At 36.3% G+C, this 23,732-nt stretch overlaps 1 protein-coding gene across 5 annotated transcripts in view; it reads left to right on the top strand.

Moving 5' to 3' along the window:
* The window catches only part of INTS9 (integrator complex subunit 9), a 138,690-nt gene that overhangs the window by 44,509 nt on the left and 70,449 nt on the right, over positions 1-23,732 (top strand). For 4 of the 5 annotated variants that reach the window (XM_072634815.1, XM_072634813.1, XM_072634814.1 and 1 more), the window contains 3 exons: positions 11,556-11,618; positions 15,774-15,913; positions 17,810-17,896. In XM_072634815.1, coding sequence (XP_072490916.1) covers positions 11,556-11,618; positions 15,774-15,913; positions 17,810-17,896 — 290 coding nt within the window. Of the gene's footprint in view, positions 1-11,555; positions 11,619-15,773; positions 15,914-17,809; positions 17,897-23,732 lie in introns of those variants that run through there. The other variant, XM_072634817.1, reaches the window with a different exon arrangement.

The following is a 23,732-nucleotide window of genomic DNA, read 5'->3' as shown; positions in this document are numbered from 1 at the left end:
TGTAAAATGAGAGAATTGGGATGAAAATCAAAGAGTAGATGAAGAAGCGTCCGCCCTCCTCACAGCAGAGTGGGGTGCAGAAATATCAGATGCAGCCATTGTATCAGAGATGTTTGTACTTAAATTTTCCTTGTCACATAGGATCATTCTAGAGAGGAAGAAATGACTGCCAAGGTGAAAACATTGTCAACAAATGTATTTTTAAAGCTAACAAAAATAGTTCTACTCTAGATGATTCTCTCTTCATGAGGAGAATTAACTAGATGACTAGAGGCTCTTCTGCCTCTAAATTCTGTGATCCTAAATCACTTAAAATCTCTGCACATCAGTTACTTCTGTAAAATGGAGGTGATAATAAGCACACTGCCTGCCTTCTAGGGTGATTGTGAGGAAAGCCCTGTGTAAACTTGAAAATGCTTTATAAAATTGATCTGCTGCCATATTCTGGCTAGAGGGCCCTGACCACACGTTAAGCTCCCATACCTCCATCACACAGTACACACTTGGTAAATACTTCTGGACTGCTATCTCTTTTCACAAGTGCGGAGATGAAGAAAGAGTTTAAGTGATTTGATCTTTGTTCACAGAACCAGCAGGTAGTAGAGCCAGAATCCAAATCCATTTCTTCTGACTCCACATTGAATATATTTTTCAGTGCACGGTTCAGAACTACCTTACAGGAGATGTTAGGAAGAAAACGCTTTGGAAATTTTAAAGCAATGGATATATGTGTTACTTTTTAAAAAGCTTATACCGTGGTCAGTACAACTAAAGATACTTTTACTTAAATGTCAGACTTCTTTGTCATAATGTTGTGCTATAAGCTTTACCTGAAAATTGAGCCAATTTTTGCTCTGTACAATGAACAAGTGGAAGTAAAGCTATTTTGTTAAGAAATAAGGTGATAATTTTAAACGTAATGCTAGCAGAAGAATTCAGTGTAGCTCTCCTCAGCAGCTCCACTGACTTTGTAAAACTTAATGAAGTAAAAATGTGTTTTGAAAGATATGACTAATACTAGCAGAGCCATTTTAAAAACTCCCTCAGAACACTAAATCAAAAGTAGCATTAGCTTCAACATGGGAAACAGATGACAGTGACAAAAAAAACATCTTTAAATAGTGGGGGTTTTTTTAATATAGTGTCTATGTAGTGGATTGGCCAGTTTTCAGTAATGGGTCTAAGCTATATGCATAGCAGACCAGAAGATCTTTTAGACTACAGAATGGAGAGTAGTATAGAATGAAGATAAGAAAAAATAGAAAAGAAGAGAATTCCAGAATTCTGAATCTTGGGTCCTTTTCTAGTTTTATCAGTTGTTGGACCCATGAATGAATTTCTTGAACTGACTTTTTAAAATATATTATTTATGCCATTCATTTAAAAAAAAATTTGAGTTCCAAATTTTCTCCCTCTAGCCCTTACAAAGGCACACAGTGTGATAACAGTTATACATGTGAAATCATCCAGAACATTTCCATATTAGCCATGTTGCCAAAAAAAAGCAAGAAAAAGAAAGTGAAAAAATTATATTTCAGTTCACACTCAGAATTCTTCAGCTCTCTCTCTCTCTGAAGGTGTATAAGCATTTTTTAACATGAGTCCTTTGAAATTCTCTTGGGTTTTTGTATTGATCAGCGTAACTAAGTCTTTCACAATTGATCATTGTTACAATATTGTTGTAACTGTTACCAATCTCTTGGTTCTGTCCACTGTGCATCATTTCAAATAGATCCTGCCACGTTTTTTTGAAACTATCCCCTTCATCATTTCTTGTAGCATAATAGTATTCCATCACAGTCATATACCACAACTTTTTCAGACATTTGCCAATTGATGGTCTCATCAAAATTGATTTTCCCCTTAATTTACAGTTCTTTGCCATCTCAAGAAGAGTTGATGAAAATATTTTTCTACATATAAATTCTTTTCTTTTCTCCTTGATCTCTTTGGGACGGAGGCCTAGTAGTGGTATTGCCAGGTCACAGATTATGCACAGTTGTATAGCCCTTTGGGCATAGGTTGAAACTGTTGAATTGGATTTTTTTTAACTATACAATTTTTGTTATTGGTGTATCTCCAGAAATGAGCTCTTCGGGTAGCTCCGTGTTCTGTTTGTTTTACAGATGAGGGACCCAAAGTTCAGGAAAAAGTAAAAGGGTTTTAGGAAAAGCTTTGTAACAAGTAGAGCCTTCTGGAAGTGAAACGGGCTGACTTTACAGTACTGCATTCCCTCTTGCTTCATGTCTTAATAAATTTCATGTTACTTGATTGAAGACTGAATAATCATTTATTGGGGGTGTTAATAGAAAAGATTCTTTGATCATGTTTGGATTATGCTCAGTGACCTCTGAAGTTTCCCCAGCGTTGAGATTCTCCAGTTCTGTGAAATGATTTACTCAAGGATATATAAAAAAAAAATCAGCAGAGGAAAATTTAGTTTTCTCCTATACTATGCTATGGTGGAGTTTTTCAGGTTATCCTTTATCCCAGCGTCTTTTTCTCTTAATATCAGCCAGTTGGAAAATTGAATAAGGATAAGGAGCTTGAATACTTTTTTGATAGGCATTTGGGGTTAGATGACTTGTCCAGGGTCACATAGCTACTGTCTGAGGTCGGATTTGAACTCGCCTCCTGACTTTAGGACCCCCAGCACTCTGTCCACTGTGCCACCTCACTGACCCTTGAATATTCTCAAACTACTATGATTTATCAGAGTATGACTATAGGATCACAGATTTAGAGTTGCTTCATTTTACAAATGAGGAAACTGAAGCCCAGAGAGGTTAAATGCTTTATCCACGATCATATTATTTTACGTGTGTCTATGTGTGTGTGTATGTATGTATGTGAACAGAAATACATGTATGTATGTAATTAGTGTTTTGTTTTTTTTTACATCATGCCCTGTGTTGTTCGGTCATTCTGTTGTGTCTGACTTTGTGACCCAGTGGGCCATAGCACTCTAATGCTGTCCATGAGGTTTTCTTGGCAAAGATATTGGAATGGTTTGCCATTTCCTTCTCCAACATATTCAGGCAAACAGAGGTTAAGTGACTTGCCCAGGATCACACATCTAGTAAGTGTCTAAGGTCAGATTTGAACTCAGGTCTTCCTGACTCTAGGCCCACTGCTCTATTCACTGAGCCACGAAGCTGCCTGTTTTCTAACTATACCCTCTGCCAAAGCACAAACTGAATAATGTTCAAAAAACAAATTGTAGTAAAAACTTTTTTTAAAGTATGTGACGTCTAGAGACTCAATAGACCTGATTTCAGTGTAGCTTTCGTACTAGATAGGAAGGGTTCTTTTTCTACCAGGATATCAGGGTGTTCACAGCACCAGTACATGGTAAGGAGAATGACTTATATGGTATATCTGCAGGTTATTCTTTCAAAGGTAATGTTAAATAATGCTCATTAATATTTTGAATGGTAAATACAGTTATCAGGGCAAAGAAGGCTAAAGGTCAAGGGACAGTACTTTATCATGGAAAGTAGACATGCCTTAATGTAGCATTATTTGGAATGACATTACAAAATTAATTTAAGATCAGACAAGGCACTGAAACATCCATGATCTGGCTTTAATCATTCCTAATATCATTTTGAGGGAGTTCTTGTAGAGACTTCTGCCATTAAGCATAATTGCTCATTTGTTATTACTTGGCAGATACACAGTAATTGATTTCAATATCTTGTTGGCTTAGCTGAGGGTTTGGCTACTTGCACATAGAGAGGGAAGCAGTCTTGACTTTATAAGGTGGTAAGAGTTTGATTTTTTTTTTTAATCAAAGTCTTGCTAGGAGACTTAGAATAATAAATTATATATGCAGAAAATTTTAGTTGACACTCTACAACTTATGGATAAAGATTACAAGCAGAGTAATTTTAAATGACTGAAGTCTTTGGCCTGATGTATAACTTGATGTATTGAGTGAATGTTGGCCCAAAAATAAAAAAGAATACCTCCTAACCTTATATTTCAGCAAAATCATCATTAATGCAAACTCTATATTTTCATTGATCTTCATTATAAAATCAAGAATTGTACTCCCAAGAAGGAACCATTTTAATTAAAAAATAAATGCCTACCTTGTTCAGAATACTGAGCTATGCACTGGAGATGCAAAAGGTGATAAAGGTAGATGAGAAAACAAAGGACTGTAAGAAATTTGAAGGGAGAGAAAGCACCTTCATTTAGAGGAATTAGGGAAAGGTCTCATGGAAGCAGACCATGGAGCAGGTCCAGAATTAATAACAAAAACAAGTATTGAGTTAGTAGGAGGTAAAAATGTTGATGACTTCTACTATGGTCAGAGTAACATAAATACTATATTCAGATATTCCAACAATATTTTCATTAAGACTTATTTCCTTATATGTATTCTCTTATCTTTTTACCATTTTTTGTTTTCCTAATTAAATATTAAGATCCATAATGGCAGAAAATTTGTCTTTGATTTCATTTATATTCTTAACCATTTCTAACTTCTACAAACAACGACCCTTAGTAAATGTTGGTGACTGACAGCCAAGTATTCTCAATTGATCCATTAACAAATTTTCTTGTAAAAATCTAACAGGTTTTACATTTCTTTGAGACATACTGTCTAATTTCTCATTTTTAATGCAATCTTTTAATGTAATACAACATTCTTGTTTTATCTTTCTCTCTCTGCTTTCTGGTTTGAATTTGACCTTGCTATCATCAGTGCCGTTTCCAATTTTTGTTAGCAGACACATGATAAATTTTAGAGCAATGTCAGTTTTCAATTCCAATCTACGTAAATCTTTCTGAACCAAATGTGTTTTTTTAACAGCATATTGTTGGATTCCATTTTTAAATCCATTAGAGATTTCTGTCCATTTACATTTCATATTTCAGTAATTAAATTTTTCTACAAGTCTTTGTTAAATTTTTCAGTTTACCAGAATAGATTAAGATCTTTTATATTTTTGTTACTCTTAATAATAAGTCAAGCTTAACAAAGCCACTGGACACAAATACCTAACATAGCATCATATCATCTTTAAACAAAAATCTTCTTTAAACTCTTAGTTTTACTGTTTAAACCTAATTTATTATTATAGATTCCATTTTATCTTAGTTTACTTTGGAAATGAGTCAGTCTGAAGATCTTCTTACTAGTTAACTGAATTAGAAACAAGAAAGAAAATAAACTTGTAACTCAGTGGAAATGGCTAAGGTACTCAGGAATGAAGGAAAGAAAGGCTATGGAATGGGTATCCAAGGAAATACCTGAGCCAGCTAAAGGGTCTTAATAAATCACATAGCTTTAAAGAACACAGGAAAATACTGATCAGCCATAAATTTCATAACCTGGTTTTGAAGGTCCAAGAAGTTGATCTGGTCCTCATCCTGCTTGACGTCTCTGATATATTTGACAGTTGATTGTTCCCTTCTTCTGGATATTCTCTTTTCCCTGGGTTTTATTATGCTGCTTCTTGTATGGTTTTTTTCCTAACTTTCTAAGTGTCTAATCTGCTGGATGATCATCTGTGTCCTGCCTCATATGCATAATGTGCCTCAGTACCCTCCTTTTTTTTCTCTGCCCTTTCTCTCTTGGTTATCTCATCCTTCTTAGGTTCAGTTATCATACACTTTTATTATCATTTGCTCTTCAAACAGTTGTAGAATTCAGCTTCCTTTTGGTAATCTTTTCATTTCTATTAATTTAGCACATAGGAAAAAAAATTGTTTTTAATTTGAAAGTTATCCCTAAGCCAGCTGTTTGCGTACAATCAGACCAACAGCTCATCAGATCTAAGGTCATAATTTGTTTTTTAAAAAAAGATAAAGAAAGAAAGAATAATAATGAGAAAAAATATAGAACATACAGCTGAAGTAACTTAACCATGAATTACTTACCCAAGTATTTGAAAATAAAAAAGAGAAATAGACAACAGATATTTCATCAACACTATTACCACCTAACTTAACTTGTCAGATGGAGAGAAATGGCTGCAAAAGGCAATAACCAGTTGGATATAAATTCATAAATAAAATATGAGTCTATAAACTCTGCTACCTGTACACAGTTTTCTAGGGCTGATTGTTTCAAGCCCCAAACATCGCAGAGGCTCCAAGAAGAGATCTGTGATTATTCAGAGTTTGGTATAGTGATTAGGGCACTGGCCTTATAGTTATTAGAAAAACCTAAGTCCAAATCCTGCCTCAGATATTTACTAGCTATGTGACCTTGGACAAGCCGCTTAATTTCTTTGTCCCTGAGTTTCCTCGCCTGTTAAATGAAGGGAATGGACTCTAAGGCTTCTTCTGATTCCAAAAATCTATGATCTATGAACTTGAAGAAATTTGGCCTATCCATTCAGGAAAGAATAAATGGATAAAGAATTTCTGTTGTCGAGATTTCAACATGTCTTTGACTGTACACGCTATAAAAATTTAGTCAGCAGTACTTGTATCTGGAATAAATGGCATGAATGGGTAGTGAGTTTGGCCCATAGTTGAACTAGAAGAAGAAAAGCAGGGTAGATTGCTTTTTGACAAACTACATAGTTTTTTTGCTAACCCCAAGTCTCCTGTGAAAGTAAAGGCCCAGTCTTCCAGTACTAGCATTTTACTTATGTGGCTATTTGGCATTGAGATACAGAACACTACTGCCTCCAGGGAACTAAAAATAAGTTTCACATAGAGGTCAGTGGAGAGGTGCATGGTGGATATGAGCAGGCTACAACATATAACCAATCAGGAACTCCAACAAAAGCCATCAGTAAAAGACATTGGTAAGGAATTAGATGATAGGAAAAGAAGATGGTCTGGTTACATGACAAGAGTAGGAGATGACATGGCTGGAATACCCCACTGGTGCCTTCAAGATGTTAGAAGAAATTAAAGAAGACTGCCAGCAATAATGCATGCTTGTTGATTTACTGACATTCGGTGGAACCCATTGGTAATTTAGGGAAGGACATGGGGAAGAGTCACAGAAGATGGGTAGGCATAGATAGGAGGTGATCTGCGTTATTGGAAAGTATTCTTGAATTGAACTCAAATCCGTTTCAGTATTTCATTTGAATACGTATTTATATAAATGTGCTTTTATATAAATATAAAAGCCAGTAGAAGGAAGACAAGTGAGGAAAAGAAAGAAGATCTCTTGGTCAAAGGGTACGAGCAGTTTAGTTATTTTTACTTACATAATTTACATTTGATATCTGGAACAGTTGGACCAGTTTACAGTTCAGCAATGTCTTTACTTTTATTCCCACAGGCGTTCAATTATTGACTGGACTTGTTTTTTGTCATTTTTGCTAGATATAAGCTGATGAGGTAAAGCTTCATGATTTTTATTAATACCTTTATTAATACCTTTCTCTAATTATTATTGATTATATGATCATTTATTATTGATTATATGATCATTTATACTTAGTTGTTTTTCTCTTGAAAACTTCAAATCCTTTGACCCTTTCCTCTACTGAGAAATGGCTCTTGGTCTTAGAAGTTGGTGTTACTTCTGAATATCACTGATGTTTCATGTAAAGATTTCCTGTTTGACTTTGTCTTCTATTCTGTCTTCATTAGTTTGATTCATGCAAAAGCTTTTAACTTTTGTATAATGAAAATTATCTTTTGTTTGGTTGAGAACTTTCCCTCTAGCCATAATTATGTGAGGTACCTACCTACTTCTTTAGTACTCTGATTTTTTAATAATACAATCTTTTATATTCACATCATTCGTATATTTGACACCGTGTAAAGTATAAAAACTTTTTCTTTTATTGCCTCTGGTTCTTACTTGTTTAGCCTATCCTCCTGAATAATTTTGATGACTACTGATTTATCATTTTGCTGTGCCACTTTCCTTCCTGCTTTATTTTTCATCCTTTCTTTTTTGGATTCCAGATAAATAATTTCTTTTAGTAACTAAGGGCATAGCTCTTTAGCAGGTGGCAATTTTACTAAGAAGAATGAGGTATGTTCTCTTGCAATCTCCTTATCTAATGGAGTATCAACTCTGTCTTGGCCATTTTTGTTCTGCTCTTTCCTGTCCAAAGGCTATTTTCTTTGGCAGTGAAAAGAAAAGCAAAAAAAGAATTGAAGAATTCTGATCATCTCTGTCATCAGCACTTGACTCTGTGGCCTAGGGGGGGACAGTCCTTCCCTTTCTTTGCTACTGTTCTGTCCTTCAGCCCATTGGACTCATCATAACCAGCGGACCATTCTGTGCATGGAGTTTTCTTGGCAAAGATACTACAGAGGTTTGCCATTTCCTTCCTCAGTGGATTAACAGAGGTTAAATGACTTGCCTGAGGTCATGTAGCTAGTGTCTAAGTCCTCCTGACTCAGTGCTCCTCTATCCACTGCACCACCTAGTTTCTTTTCCCAAGTGTCCCTTTTTTTTAATCTGCTTTTTAAAATCCTTTTTATATTGCCCTTACCTTTTCTTGCCAGCCTCAGCTCAGTGTTATTAACATTCCAGCAGTATTCTTACAGGCTTCTTCTACAGTCTTCCTCTATTTCCTGCCCTTATTTCCATCTTGTCTTTTTATAATTTACATTAGTTGGCAAGTTCTGTTTTCATCCAAATTCTTCAGACAACTCCCTTTTTCTCTCTTTATTGGAATTTTTTTCTCTTTGTGTTTTCAGAATTTCATTTTTGAGAACTTCCTGTTTCTTCCTTTCTGACTTTTCCTTGGGACTGTTCCCTAGAGAGAGGTGCTCTGTGAAGCCAGTACTAGCACTGAGACCTAGGGCAGTAGACATAAGCCACAGTTTTTTATCTTTAATCACCTCTACCTTATACAGTTGCAGCAGAAGTTACCTTTTAAATAAGTAGGCTTCCATTTTCCTCTCTTCCCCATTAAGAAAACTTTCTAAGATATTGGATAAAAGTAAGACACCTAAGGATCTTACGGAAGCTTGCCTCTCCCATTACACTCACACACACACACACACACACACACACACACACACACACATTCAAGATATCTTGGATAGAGAGAAACACCTTTTTCTATAACCTAAGTTCTGAGTTAAATACATTTTAATAAAAGTTCCCCCAACAAAAGAATGAATTTTGAAAAGGTAAAATTGTTCAGAACATATAGTTATTTTCCCATATTTTATTTATGTTGTTTATTCCTATAGACTTATTTAGTTTTTAGGAGGACTCTAGACAGTGAGTACTAAATCCTGATTTTTTTTTTAATGGAAAGGAACAGAAACTTCGCCTCTATAGCCAAGTTTTTGACTAAGTTATAGTTAGAAATCTCCTTGGCTTTTCCTTGGACATATAAAGGTGTTGATTTTAAGGAATATCTCTTTAATGGACTGTTAGAAAAGTACATATGTCTCTAAAGGCAAGTGTAAAGAATTTATTAGCTTTATGGGAACCTCTGTTCTCTAGAGGTAGTTTTATAACAAATAGTGGAAATATTGACCTTGTGTTTGAGAATTAGTTGGAAACAGGAAATGCAGTGCAAATTTTAAACATTCAGTAGTATATTACTAACTTTTGGACTTAAGAGGGGTAGAACAAACTATAATTGTGGATTTTTTTAAGACTCCTAATTTAAATTATAGGTCCCCTATTTTTGAGCTTTTCTTTTGTCTATTGTTAGAGACTGATTTGTTCTGTTAAAAGTCTATTTTTAAATGCAAAGAATGGTCTTGTTCAGAATTGGCATAATTCCCTTTTTGTTCTACTTCGGTTTTTTCCTACGTATGACCCCCTGCATAAGAATTGCAGTACCAGCTCAGAACAGCTGGTTTCCTTCAGTGTCTTCTTTCCTCCCTGATTGCTACAGAAGAGGTCTTCCACAGCCCAAGGACGTACACTCCTCTCTTTTATCTTGTCTCACAAGTGATATATGGTCCCCTTTGATTGAATGCAACTACCTGTACCAACAAGGACACGTTTTTTTTCTGTTTTCTGTGCAGCTAGTGATGTACATTCTCCTTAACAAGCATACCTTTTTTTCCTTTGTATAACTAGCCATAATATTACAAGCCGCCATGTTTTCCTCTTTGTCTCAAGTAACATACAATATTATCAGTCAAATTGTAAGTCACACATGTCCATCCATTTGCTGGTAGAATGTGTCTCACTCTTGGTAAATAAACTGTACTGATTCTATTTGTTTTGTGCTAGCTCATTGGCTAACAAATAAACTAAAAGAGTTAGTTCCATGCAGCAGTTCCAAATAAATGATTAAGATGTCCCAAACTTGTAAACATTTGTTCTAAAGTGAGTTTGTAAGGCAACTTTTGGGGGCTCAAAATGTATTTTCCCATAACTACAATATTATAAATGGTGACTTGGTATGTAGGTTTTTGTGGAGTAGCTTGTTTTCCCCATAATGTTGATAAAATACTGTATTTTTACAATGAAAATAAAAAAACACAGAAAACCCAGCTGCTCTTAATACTAGTGACCAAACCTCTAGGATTCCTTAAAAGCTCTGAAAGTCTATGCTTCTGATCAATACAGGAAAGTAATAAAATTAAATTTGAAAGTTTCATGTTTTATCTTGCATCCTTTTTTTTTTCCAAAGCAAAGACATGCCTAGCTACTGCAAGTATTTCAGTAGTGGTTAGTTTATAATCACCCTGAAGGCTGACATTTTGAGAGGTTAGTATGGCAGGGGATAGGCAAAGTGGGCTAATGTTGAGCTACAATTTATGAAGGGGGTGCATTGTGGTATTGAAGGTATTGAAGCTGTGACTGGCTCTTTTAAGTAAAGCAAAATGTAACCCATGTTCCCCCTCTGTGGTTGATTGATTGTATACCGTCACTTTGGAGGCCACAGTTCTAAAGGCACTTCCATGGTTGACATCCAGTAATCTATACTGGATCAAATATTTTCTTGTTTTTGCCACCAGAAGCCACCACCAATCCAGGATAATTTGGCTGATGTCAGGTCTGGTCCAGAATAAGAGGCAAAGTACAGCCAGTCATTCTTATGCACGTAGTGTTTGTCAGTTGCTTGTTTCTTACTTGTTGAGTGAATGCCAGTAAGTCTACTTTTCATGCTGTGTTGTGTTGTTTGAGTAATTCAAAATATTGACGATGAACCTGGTCCAAAACAACATGTCAGCTAATCTGCTAAGTAGAAGTAGAAGTAGAAGTACAAATACAAATAGATGCAAGATACAAATGTCCTTATTTCCATTGTGTTTTTTCAGCGTAAGATCATGCTAACTAAATTAAGTAAAAACTAAATCTCCAATCCATTCTTGCTGGGCTTGTAAAATAAACATAATAATGAGTTTTCAAATAGGTTTGTCAGTAAAAACAGAAATAAGGATCACATATTGAAAGGAAAATATTGATAGCTTAAAGCTGTTAAAACTTTCAAAGGCACCAGGATTTTTGGGACATTCTGTATTACCCCCATTTTTATGGAAGCAGAAACTCGTGCGCATAAGAGATAGAAAACAAGAAAATAGTAACTAATTTAAAAGAATTTTTTAAAAAATTTTTAAAAAGTTGTACTTTAGGACTGACTCTCATTGTAAAAATAGATCGTTATGTAGATCTTATATTTTGACTTTTCCTTTTTCAGGAACTAAAGGAATGCTCAGGTCATGTATTTGTAGATTCGGTGCCTGAGTTCTGTTTACCAGAGGTAAGTTTGAAATTAATTTCAGTACAAAATATTGTATCTCCTGTAACCTTCCAGGATGAAATTAGAATCTAGAGAGAATTTTTAATCACTTTTTCCTGTTCCCAGATGGAAATGAACATATATAATAACAGATTAATATAATTACACGTTAATATCATGGAGTTTGTTCAAATCCCTGGTTAGTCTTATTCTCTAACATAACAACTGCATATAGTAAAATCACCATTTTTATATTGGCCCAATTATTGATAACTAATCCTTGGTGTCAGTGTTTTTAAACATTTATATTTATATATTTCAGTACTTTCAGATAGAAAGAAAGAAAGAGAGAGAGAAAAAAAAGAGAGATATTTTGTTTGTTGGGCTACTTTACTAACCTAGATAGCAGCCTTTCTTTAGTTAGATGATTTTTGAGAGTATCCATGGCTGAAAAATTTCTCACCTTTCATTCAACATACTGATGATCGTCTCCAAAAGCTAGTGCTTGAGTATGGATATGCTATACCCTGACAAACATTTTTTCCCCATCCCTTCCTCCATCATTTCTTTCTAAGTTCAAAAGGAATGCAGCAAGAACCTGTATTTGTTTAAGTACTTTAATTTTCTTCTGTATCTCTGGCTAGCAGCTATGGTGAAGTAGAGGCTGGACAGCATAAATTGAATTCCAACCTACCTTAGGAATACAGGACTTTGCAGAATAACACTTTTCTTATCTCTTCCTGTTTTCCTTGGCTTTCAAAGAAATTACTTTTCCCTCTCACTTCCTCAAGTATTAGTTCCTGATGTTCCATCTCTTTTGTTTACTTTTATCATACTTCATGTTGGCGTTCATCCTGCACCTATCTAGTTCAAACTCTCATGGGACAGTTGGTGCTTCTTTGGCACCCTGGTAGGGGGCCTGTGTTATCTGCTGGAATGTCAGTGTCCTGGCTCACCATCTAGCCACCTCCAACCTGCTTTCTGCTAATTTAACATTCCTCTAGGATTCTGTGGAATGGCCACCATCCTTTTGGTATCTAGTCCTCCTGAGTACCTTTTCAAGGCACTCTTCTGTCTCCTCTTGCGTTCCTTGAGATAGGAAGCTTATTTGTGAAATGTAATGAGACTTGTTCTCCAACAGTTTAAGTGGCTAAAGGATATAAATAATCGGCTTGCCATATGAAAACATTTTCCATGTCAGCAAAATAGTCAGCACTCTAGGGGCTGTGGGAAGGCAGACACACTAATATGCTGTTGATACAATTGTGATTGTTTTCAGCCATCCTGAAAACAGTTTGGAATTCTGTAAGAAGAGTCACTAAACTTTTCATTTCCTTTGACCCAGCAGCCCTGCTCTTGGGCAGTTATAGGTCCAAAAGAGAAGGAAAAGTCTAATATATGCCAAAATATTTTTGTAGCACTTTTTGTAGTAAAAAAAACTGTGAACAAAGTGAGTATCCATCATTTGGGTCAACAAATCTTTGGTATGTAACAGAATATTACATCACAAGTAATTATAAATGTGAGGCATTCAGAGCAACATGGAATGATCTAGCACAGGGTAGAAGAATAATATGTAAAATGTCTATGATACTATAAATGAAAACAGCACTAAAATATAACTGAGCTCCAAGTAAATGCAATAACCAATCTTGTCCTGAAGAATACATTTCTCTCCACTTGATAGAAAGTTTGGAGATTTTAAAAGAAAAATGAAACCCTACATTTCAATAGACAAGCCTAACTCTAGGAAAATTATATCCCAGTATTATTGAAGGGACTCTCCTTGGACCTGAGCAGGCTGCTGCCCAGTCAACTTACTCCTCTCCCCGCTTCATCATCCTGTTTTTGCTACTCTGATTTCTCCTGCTCTTCTGATAAGCTTATAACCCCATAGCTACTATAATAAGTTTAGTCTGTCAATAGGTCCTGTGTTTTTAGGCTTCAAGATTGGTAAGACCTTTAAGATGTAGATATTTTTCCAAAAATTATTATTGGTCATTTTTTTTTTTGGTTTTAATTCCCTCAAGTACAGCTATACCCAATATAAAATTTTAACCAAGTAATATCATTTTCCATTAATGTTGAGTTGTTATAACCAGATTTCACTGTAATTCACAATAACCTCTTTCCTTCTGCTATAATAATATTATTAGGTGAGTCATAGGAGACCAACCTAAATGCTCAACTTCTCATCATCTCTTCATATTTCTATCTCCACATAGGCTTAGTACATTTTGTACATTGATGGTGTCACCAGATTAGGCAGACAAGGCAGTTGAGTGGTAAAAGCAGGAAGAAGTAAATATTGTTAAGTACTACTGAAGGCATATACCTCTTTCTCACTCTGTGACTGTCTTCAGGAAGTTTGTAAAAGCAGGAGTAGGTAAAGCCTCTGGGCAGGTGCATCCTGTCTTTTGTACTATTAGCATAAAGCTAAGTATTTTGACAGACAGAAAGCAAGAAAACAGGTGAGACCTCTTTATGGTAAAGCAGCAAAGTTCTGGGCAGTCCAGTTACCTGACTGCTGTTCACTTTGTTTCTGTATTTGTTTCCTAGTGTTGTTTAACTTCCTAAGGAAAGGCTCATGATTTCAGATGCAGCTATTGACCCGGTGGATAGAGTATTAGACTTGAGTCAGGAACACTTGAGTTCAGATTTGGCCTTAACAACTACGTGACACTGGGCAAGTCACTTAACCTTGATCTGCCTTAGTTAATTCAGCTGTAAAATTGGAATCATAACACTGTCTATACCCAGGGTCCTAGAGATCAAGTGAGATAATATTCTTAAGTGCTTAGCATAGTACCTGGCACATAGTAGATATTTAATAAATACTTGTTTTCTTCCTTTCAGATGCAGAAGGTCTTAAGTCCAGAATATACTAAAGGGCTATGTAATAATAATTCTGTTCACAGAATAGTACCTAAATTTAGCTTCACTAGAAAAGACGTATGAACTAGACAATATATGTGAAAGAAGACAGGTGCATTTGTAGAGAGTTTTGAAGTCTGCTATTAGAAGTTTGGTTTAATGAGTTACTAGTCATTCTAGGCATTGGATCAGTTTTCAAATACTTGTATCATCAAAGTTAAAGCCCTCTTACTCAAGACCTATTTGACTATTATTCATTTATAAAAATGAAGAATGGGCCTATTGCTTTAGATAAACTCTTAGCAAATTGACATAATTCCAAAAATCAAAAAGAGTATTAATGCAGATTTTGAGTTGATTTTTGATACCCTCTTGGAAGGCTGGAAGAAGCTTGGTGAAGAGCACTAGGTTTTAGTCTAAGTTCTGCCGTTACTCATCTCTTTGAGCAGAATTAGCTTCTCTCATCTGTGTCCTCATCTATGAAATGAGAGGATTGGACTAAAAATGACCTTTCAGTCAGTAAACGTTAAGTACCTACTATGTGCCAGGCACTGTGCTGAGTGTAAGGATACAAAGAAAGTTGAACAGACAAACCTTCCTCTCTACACAGTACAGAGAGGATAAACTGGGGATAAGTCTTGTGGGGAAGGCATTACGATTAAGGAGGATTGTGGAAAAAGCATATTACATAGGGAAAGACACTAACTGAAGCTTGAATAAAGCCAGGAAATTCATGAGGTGGAAAAGAAGAGGAAAGTATTCCAGTTATGAGCCAGTGAAAATGTCTGGATTTGAGAGATGGGATGTCTTGCCAGGAACAGCCAGAAGGCCAGTGTCATAGGATTGCAAAGTATCTGGAGAGGAGTAAACGGTGTTAAGGCTAGAAACAGTGAAAGGCTTTAAAAGCCATCACAGTATTTTCTATTTGAGCATGGAGGGTAAGAGAGAGCCATTGGAGTTTATTGAATGAAGAATAGGGGTGACATGTTCACATCTGTGCTTTAGGAAGATCTTCTCCTACTCATGGAAACTATATTGTAATTAGAATCATATCTCAACTTGTAGAATAGCCATATTTCATTATTAATGATCTTGTCTTAGCACATGAAGATAACACTGGGAAATGTCTAAAGCCTAAGGAAAAAAGTGGTTCAGGAAGGACTTAGACATAGTTTTATTTTTTGAGGTATAAACTACTTCTCTATGTTCTGACAACATCATTTTTCAGTCACTTCATATGATCTATGCTCCTTCAGTAGATATGCATCGTTCTATTCCTCCCCACCTCCCCTTTATTTGCAGACCGAGCTAATAGATCTGTCTACAGTAGATGTGATCCTCATTTCAAACTATCACTGCATGATGGCGTTACCTTACATCACTGAGCACACCGGTTTTACTGGGACAGTGTATGCTACAGAACCTACTGTGCAAATTGGCAGGTGAGAGCCATATATTTATACTTTTAGCCTGTTAAAAACACCTTATCCTTAATATCAAATATTTCATGTAGGTCTCTCCCAAGAGAGACTTAAATTCAGTGATGAATAGCAGAAAGAAAAGTGTAAGCAGACACTGAAAGTTTCAGTGGAATACTGATTGATGCTAGGAATAGTCTTATGTAACAGTTAGAGGAGGGAGTACACACCTTCCTCAGGGAAATGACATTAAGTTCCTCTGGTTAGTAAAATTCCACGCCGTAAGGAGGAAACTGCAGAGGATTTATCAGTAGACTCACAAGTGGCTGATAAACTTCACTGTAAGGGAATATCAAGAGTTTTATTTAGGTGGGGAAAGGAATCTAAGCTACATAATCTAATTTACTTGCAGAATACTTCTCTTTAGGTCTTACATTTTACCATTAAAACAGGAGGCAGCTTGGGGAGAGCAGATAGTAGAGTAATGATGCAGATAATTTGTTGCTACTGCTGTGACAGTACAGCTTTGGACCCTGGGGTATGAGAAGTGCTTAAAAAGCTTTTTTTACTTGAACATTTTCCTACTTCTCTTCAGATAAGTTGCTTTGAGCTACTAGGGTTATTTGTGATGTTCAACTATATGGACAGCTGTGGTATAGTGGAAAGAGTGGCTAACATGGGGGCAGAGTATCAGTTTGATTCCTGCTTCAGTCAAAACCTTGGAGCAAGTCGCCTGCCATGAACCAGCAAAGCAATCTCACCGTCTCTAGATTTTTCCTGAAAATACAGGCCTTTTGTATCCCTGCGAGCAGGTGACCAACCAAACCATATCACTGCTCCTAGACTTGTGTTAAATCTTATTGCATCTCTTTCTTTTGGTGTGCCTATTCAGATTTGATCACTACAATTTGAGAAAGGAGTGATTCTAGAGAATATGCAGTGAAGAGCAAGTAAAATGAACATGGGATAGGGGACCTTTCTCAGGACCATCCAGTCTGAATGGATAAAGTATTAGGAGGGAGTAGAAATGGAATCTGTCTTTGAAGTTTGAAAGAAACAGTTTTAGGAGGAAAAGGATGTTCTACTTTATTCAACAGGTAGTAACTGCTCCCTTCTCAAGAAGTAGCACAGGTAGATACATAAGTACAATAAAAATTAATAGTTCACTAAGGAAAATTAGGAATGTTTTGGAAATATTAGGGACTTGTGAATATTAAATCTCTTACCTTACAAAGTTGACATCATTGAAGGTAATTATTCCCTACTTAAGTTTTCCCTTTGTGTCCCAGCAAAGACAGCCTCCTGATTTGGATGAACATTTGGGCTAGCATAGTGTAGCATTTCTTGTGTTCTTCTGTTACCCATTGAGGCACCAATAGGCATCACAAAGCAGTTTTGTGTTTTGTAAATCTCGTAACTATTGTTTTGTTTTTAACTTGAAAAATTTCCCCATCTTTGACTTCCTGTATAAATTATCATTTCATAATTCCCTTTTTGTTTTCTAAATAAATCTCTTGAAAGTGAGGACTACAAAATATTGGGAGGATATTAAACCAGATATTACACATTTCAGTAACATAGACAGACAAGGAATCACCCAGCCTAGTTTTAGAGATTAACCAAACATTAATTTTCAGATTTATTTTTGCACCTTTTTCATAGAATTTGAGAGCTGGGAGGGATCTTCGGGATTATTTAGTCCAACTTTCTCATTTTCTTACTAAGAAAAAAATGAATTCCCTCACTAGAAGTGATGAAGTCATTTGCCTAATGTCACAAAAAAAGGACAGTTTTGGTTAACTTGGTATAAAATGTCACCAAGCTTACATACAGCAGAGATAATGATGGATAGCAAAACTCAACTAGAATGAAATATTGAAGTATAGTATTTTATTTATCCTCTCTTTTTTTAACCCATAGGCTTCTTATGGAAGAATTGGTGAATTTCATTGAACGGGTGCCAAAGGCTCAGTCTGCCTCCTTGTGGAAGAATAAGGAAGTGCAGAGGTAAGAAACAGGGTAGGCTTTTCATACAATAATTGATCATTCAATTCAATAGATATTAAGCAAATATGTGTAAAGCACTTTGTTAGACCGTAGGAATATAAAGACAAAATCAATCTCTGCCCTTAAGATTTCATTATCATTATATCAATCACACATTCAGACAATTCTTTTGTTAGGTTATTTTGTGCTTTGTACAATACATTTTTTTCTCATTTACTTTTTGTGGACTTTTGAGATTGTTTTATAACTGAGAAAACTAAGAACCAGAGATATTAAGTGAATTAGCCCAGGCCACACAACTAGTTAATAAGAAGTAAGATCAGAACCAGACAACTGATGATGCTATGATGCTTCTTCCACTTTTGAACCACCTCCATTACCCGCACTTGCCTATCCAGGTACCATTCTCTCCTAATACTCTTTCCACTGGGTACTCTTTTCTCCTGTTCTCTCACCTCCCCCCTCCACCTCCCCATTTGCTATCCTGAGTCTGTCTTACCTTCTCTTAAGAACATATTATTGACTTTGTAGGCGAATCTGCCTGTTTTCAAAAGTAACTGTCTCTGTGGGCCATCTGGGAAGAGGGTCCAGTCATTCCCAAGAGAAAACTGGAAGGAGGGTCAGCAACCTAAGATGTCTGTTATATCAGCAAATAGAAGATAGCAGGCAAATAATGATCAGTTAAGTTTAACAAACCCAAGGATGCTACCAAGGTGCTTACTCCAGCTTTAGCACATAGCAGCTGTTTGAGAAGTCGTCTAACCTCTCTTTGCCTCAGTTTCCTCATCTGTAAATTATTTTGTCTACCTCATAGTTGTTTTGAGGAAAATGTTTTATAAATCTAAATCGCTATTAATATAATATATTAATTGTTATTATTTAATAAATTTATATTTAATAATTTATTAATTAATCTAATTTTGAAGGTTAGAGGAAGCAGGATGTGAAGAGATACGGAATTAGGAGAAGTGTGGGTTCCAACTCTACTTCCAGAACTTAGTTATGAGACTATAGACAATCAGTTCTATGAGCTTCAGTTTCTTAATCTGTAACAAGTAAAATGATCACAGTAATGCTAAAGTCAGATAACATAATAAAAGTGCCTTACCAGCTTTAAAACCCTATATATGTATATGTGTGTGTGCGTGTGTGTGTGTGTGTGTGTGTGTGTGTGTGTACACACACACATACACAAATATCTATTGCTTCTGTTACTAAGAAACAGTGTAGCTTGGGAGGCTGGAAGAACTACATTCGAATCCTAATTTACGCATTCTAAGTGTGTGACTGTAGTCAAGTCACTTAATTTCTTAGTATCCCAGGCAACTCACTAAGACTGTAAATTAGAGATAAGTTGGCTATCTAAATCAAGAGAGGGAGTTTTCACTTTGGGAACTCTCTACCCTGATCAATTCACAGATCCTAACAGAAAGAACCCGACATCATTATTATTGCTTCTAGTAGACCTGTCCTCAATCTCCTTTGCTGGATCTTTATCCAGATCATGCCCTTTCACCATAGGTATCCCACAGATTCTATTCTGGGTCCTCTTCTCTCCCTCTATACTACTTCACTTGATGTCTCATCAGTTCCCATGGATTCAGTTATTATCTCTATGCTAATGATTCTCAGATCTACATTTTCTGTTCTAACCTGTCTACTGACCTCCAGTTTTGTTTCTCCAACTGCCTTTCAGACTTCTTGAATTGGATGTACAGTAGACATCTTAAATTCAACATGTCCAAAATATCAATCATTGTCTTACCCTTTACACCATACCTCCCCCCCATCTTTCCTGTTGCTGTCAAGAGTAACACCATCCTCCTGTGCTTTCAACCTAGGAGTCATCCTGAATTCTTCACCTTCTCTCATTCTCCGTACCCAAGCTATTGCCAAGACCTATTGATTTCACTTTTGCAATGCCTTTCAAACATACCCCCTACTGTTCTCTGACACTGTCACCCTCCTGTGCTGGACTTCATCAGCTTACACCAGTACTATAACAAGAGGCTGCTAGTTATCTGCCTTCCTCAAGTCTGTGCACACTCCAATCTATCCTCCATTCAGCCACCAAAGTGATATTCCTAAAGCCTAGGTCTAGCTCCCTATACAGTAAACTCCAAAGGCTTTCCAATGCCTCCAGGCTCTGCTTGGTATTCATAGCCCTTTATAACCTAGCTCCCTCCTACTTTTCAATCTTCTTGCACCTTACTCCCTGATACATACTTTCTGATTCAATGATACTGACCTGGCTATTCCACAAACAAGATACTCCATCTCTTACCTCTGGGAATTTTTTCTGGCTGTCTCCCATGTCTGGAATGTTCTCCTTTCTCTGTTCTGACTCCTGGCCTCCTTGGCTTCCTTTAAGTCCCAGCTAAAAGCCCACCTTCTACAGAAAGTCTTCCCCAACCCCTCTTAATTCCCGTGCCTTCCCTCTTTTAATAATTTTCTGTTTCTCCTGTATATATCTTGCTTTGGATATATTTATTTGCATTGGTCTCCCCCATTAATAAGTGAGCTCTGCACGGCCAAGGACTGTCTTTCCCCTCTTTTTGTTTCCCCAGGGTTTAACACAGTGCCTGACACATAATAGGTGTTTAATATGTGTTTACTGACTGACGGACAATATGTTAACTCTCCTTCCTATCTTTGTGTTATCCTTAAATCTGAAAATCATGACATCTATGTCTCCATATGTCACTGATAAAAATAAATGCTTATTGACTGATCGATTGTTATGCTTTGTCTTAAGAGAGCTTGTAGGGGCAAATGTGACAGCCAAGTACCCTGTAGAAGTCTCTTATATTCTTACTCCTCTGTGTGTTGCTTCTCTGTACCCCCTTTTCTTTTATGCTTACCCTCTTCTTACTCCCTTTAAATTCACAGCTTTCATGTTATTATACCATGAATAATTTTGGCACCAAAGAAAATTTGTGTTATGAGGTCAGTAATTCCTGACTTCTGAGTCCTATATCTGAAACACTGGACTAAGTCTCAGGAAATGTCAAATTCTAATTCTGTCTTTTTTCCTTTGTGACCTTGGGCATGGCTCCATTCACAAAATATAAAATCACTAACTTAGAAAGGAAATGTATCAAACACTGACTGGGTTGAAGAATAAAATCATCTATTTTTTTAAGTGACTTGAGAAAAATCCTTTTGAAAGAGTTATTGAAAATAGAGGTAATAATTTTAGAATTCCTTTTTTTTGGTGTCCAGAAGCCACAAAGTAGAAAAAGCAAATTTGACTGGGCAGTGAAGGAATGACATATTCAGATTTAGATTTATGATGAAGCCAAAAGTCCCTATGGGCCCATGCAAGGCTTCTTCACAAGAGCCTTACTCTTTGGATTATAAACACAAAGTGATGTGTGACTATCAAACCTACACCTTTGGCACACAAGAGAATTAAGCTTGTGGGAAGTTTTATAATTGGGGAATATAAGGCATCTTTCAGCCACAGGGTAGGTAAAAGCTAAAGGTAAGGCAAGGGAACATGAAGCTATCTAGAAACATGAGTAGAGAAAAAAAAAATAGGCAGTAAATATCCACTCTCCTTCCTATCCTATCTTTACCTCTTTCCAAGAGAATTTGGATCTTGTGATAGTCCAAGCAGGACCATTTCATTTATTTGAAAATAACATCTTTTTAGACAATTCCTTGTTCATTCCCTAAGACTAGAGTCCATGCTTTGTCATCTGGTGTCTCTCATCTCTCTTTAGGGGGAGAAGGGGATAACACAGAACTGCCTAGAGGCAATGTATTCTTACAATGCTTAAATTCATAAGTGCTAACTCACATACCTGTCTTTGTCCACTATAGTTAAAGAATGCAGCTTGAACTTCTTTGGAGAGGCAGTGTTTGCTTAGGGGACCGAGGCCTATCTCCATCCATGTCTGACATAAATAAAAGATGAGCACATCACTAATAGATAGTAAAGCAGGCTTCTCACCCATCCTCCAGAATTCTAAAGTTAACACTTTCCCTTTCCTATCTCTCCTATGTTCCTTGTCTTCCGAGAAGAATCTCAAACTATACATTTATATGTGTGTGTGTAATTGGCACAAGTATAGACATTTATATATTTATTGGTAGACAGAAGTTGTCTGAGAATGAACAGATCAACTTAGACTAGGAAACCTTGGTCAAACTCTCGGCCCTGATATTTCATAACTCTGACATTGGGCAAATCACTTAATTATCTCTGAACCTGTTTCTAGCCTTTCAAGTTTGTTGTAAGGAAAGCATTTTGCAAATGTCACACTGCAGTGCCAACCCTTGACTTCCATTCTCTAGTGGTCTTGCCCCTTGAAAGGCACTTGCTTATACTCTTCACCTTCAAAGAGTCCTGCAGGCTTCCCCCTTTTTTAGTAGCATAAGTTATGAGTGACAAGTTCATCAGCCAAATATAACAATAAATTAAAGTATTTGAATTCGTAGATCTCAGAAACTTGACAAATTTCCTTAAATCACTAGAAATTGGTGTGTATTACCATCTGATTTAGTCTGAGTTTAATATACAAAAAACTATTCCTCTCTTACTTCTTGACAGTTCTATGGCTTCTTACCTCAAGTTGATGCCATTTTTTTGAGATTTATTTAGAAGAAGTTAGCCATTTCTCTTTTCTGTTCTGACATTACAGTTCACTCTTTTCATTCCTACCCTGACAACTAATTTTCAAAAAGAGATAGTTTCAGAGAGAGGTAAAGGTGGGGGAGGGAAGAAGAAACTCTTGTAACGTAAAGCCTCTGACTCACCTACCCTCAGTTCAAAGATTAAATAGAAAATGTTTAAAAATGTAGAAAAATAAAACATGTATCTCAATCTAAAAGAAAACCTAGTTTGGTTCTACAGATAGAGATTGGCATTCTTTATCCTGTCCAGGACCTCCATACTATGGCACTATGATGTTAATTAACCTCTACAAATATTAAATAACTTTGTATTCCCATGTGAGTTGTAGCAGTTTCCAGTTATCTGAAATACAAATGTGACCATACACTCTAAATTTTAGGGAAAAGGCTTTTATAATTGGGGTTTCTCTGCTTTGGTGAAGTGGTGACACAAAACTAGCAATTGTGTAGAACCTTAATGTCTCTAAAATATGCTTCACTGTTTAATTGTCACATCCTGATGAGATAGGTGCTATTATTATGTTGTATTATATCTCCAGTGTAGAGATGAGGAAATGAAAGAAACAGAGAGGTTAAGTGACTTACTCTGTGTTCCAGGCACTGTGCTAAGCACTTCACAAATATTTCATTTGATCCTCACAGCAACCTTGTAAAAGTAGGTGTTATTATCATCCCCATTTTGCAGTTGGGGAAACTGAGGCAGATAGAAGTTCAAACGATTTGCTAAAGACACCCCACTAGTGTCTTTGCCAGGATTTGAATTCAGTTGTTCCAGACTCCAAGTTCTGTGCTTTATCCATATACCACCTGGCTGCCCTAAAACTTTGTGTAGAAACATGCCAGGGCCTTACAGTGAGAACTGCCTGCCACTCTTCCCCCTGATGAAGGCTGAAAAGGTAGAGGAACCCCGAAACTGGAGTTCCTTGCATGGGCCATCTGGAAAAGAATTTGTGGACTCAAGCATTCTTGAAGTCAAGGTGGTAAAGATTTATTACGCTTTTCAGCAGGCAAGAGTTCTTAGGAAACCTGCAACCTTAGAGGGGTACAGTCAAAGTCTGTATAGAATATTTTGTAGTGTAAAACATGTGCCAAACATGCTACCTAGGTGATTCAGGGTGGGAGTAGGGAGTCATTAGTTCTAATTTTTTAGTAAATTGTTTTCTTCAGTTAACTTTCATACCTCCTTTTCTGTTTCTCC

The sequence above is a fragment of the Notamacropus eugenii genome, chromosome 1 (genome assembly GCF_028372415.1).
Source record: "Notamacropus eugenii isolate mMacEug1 chromosome 1, mMacEug1.pri_v2, whole genome shotgun sequence".
Lineage (NCBI taxonomy): Eukaryota > Metazoa > Chordata > Mammalia > Diprotodontia > Macropodidae > Notamacropus > Notamacropus eugenii.
This window is presented reverse-complemented; position numbering and strand designations above follow the sequence as displayed.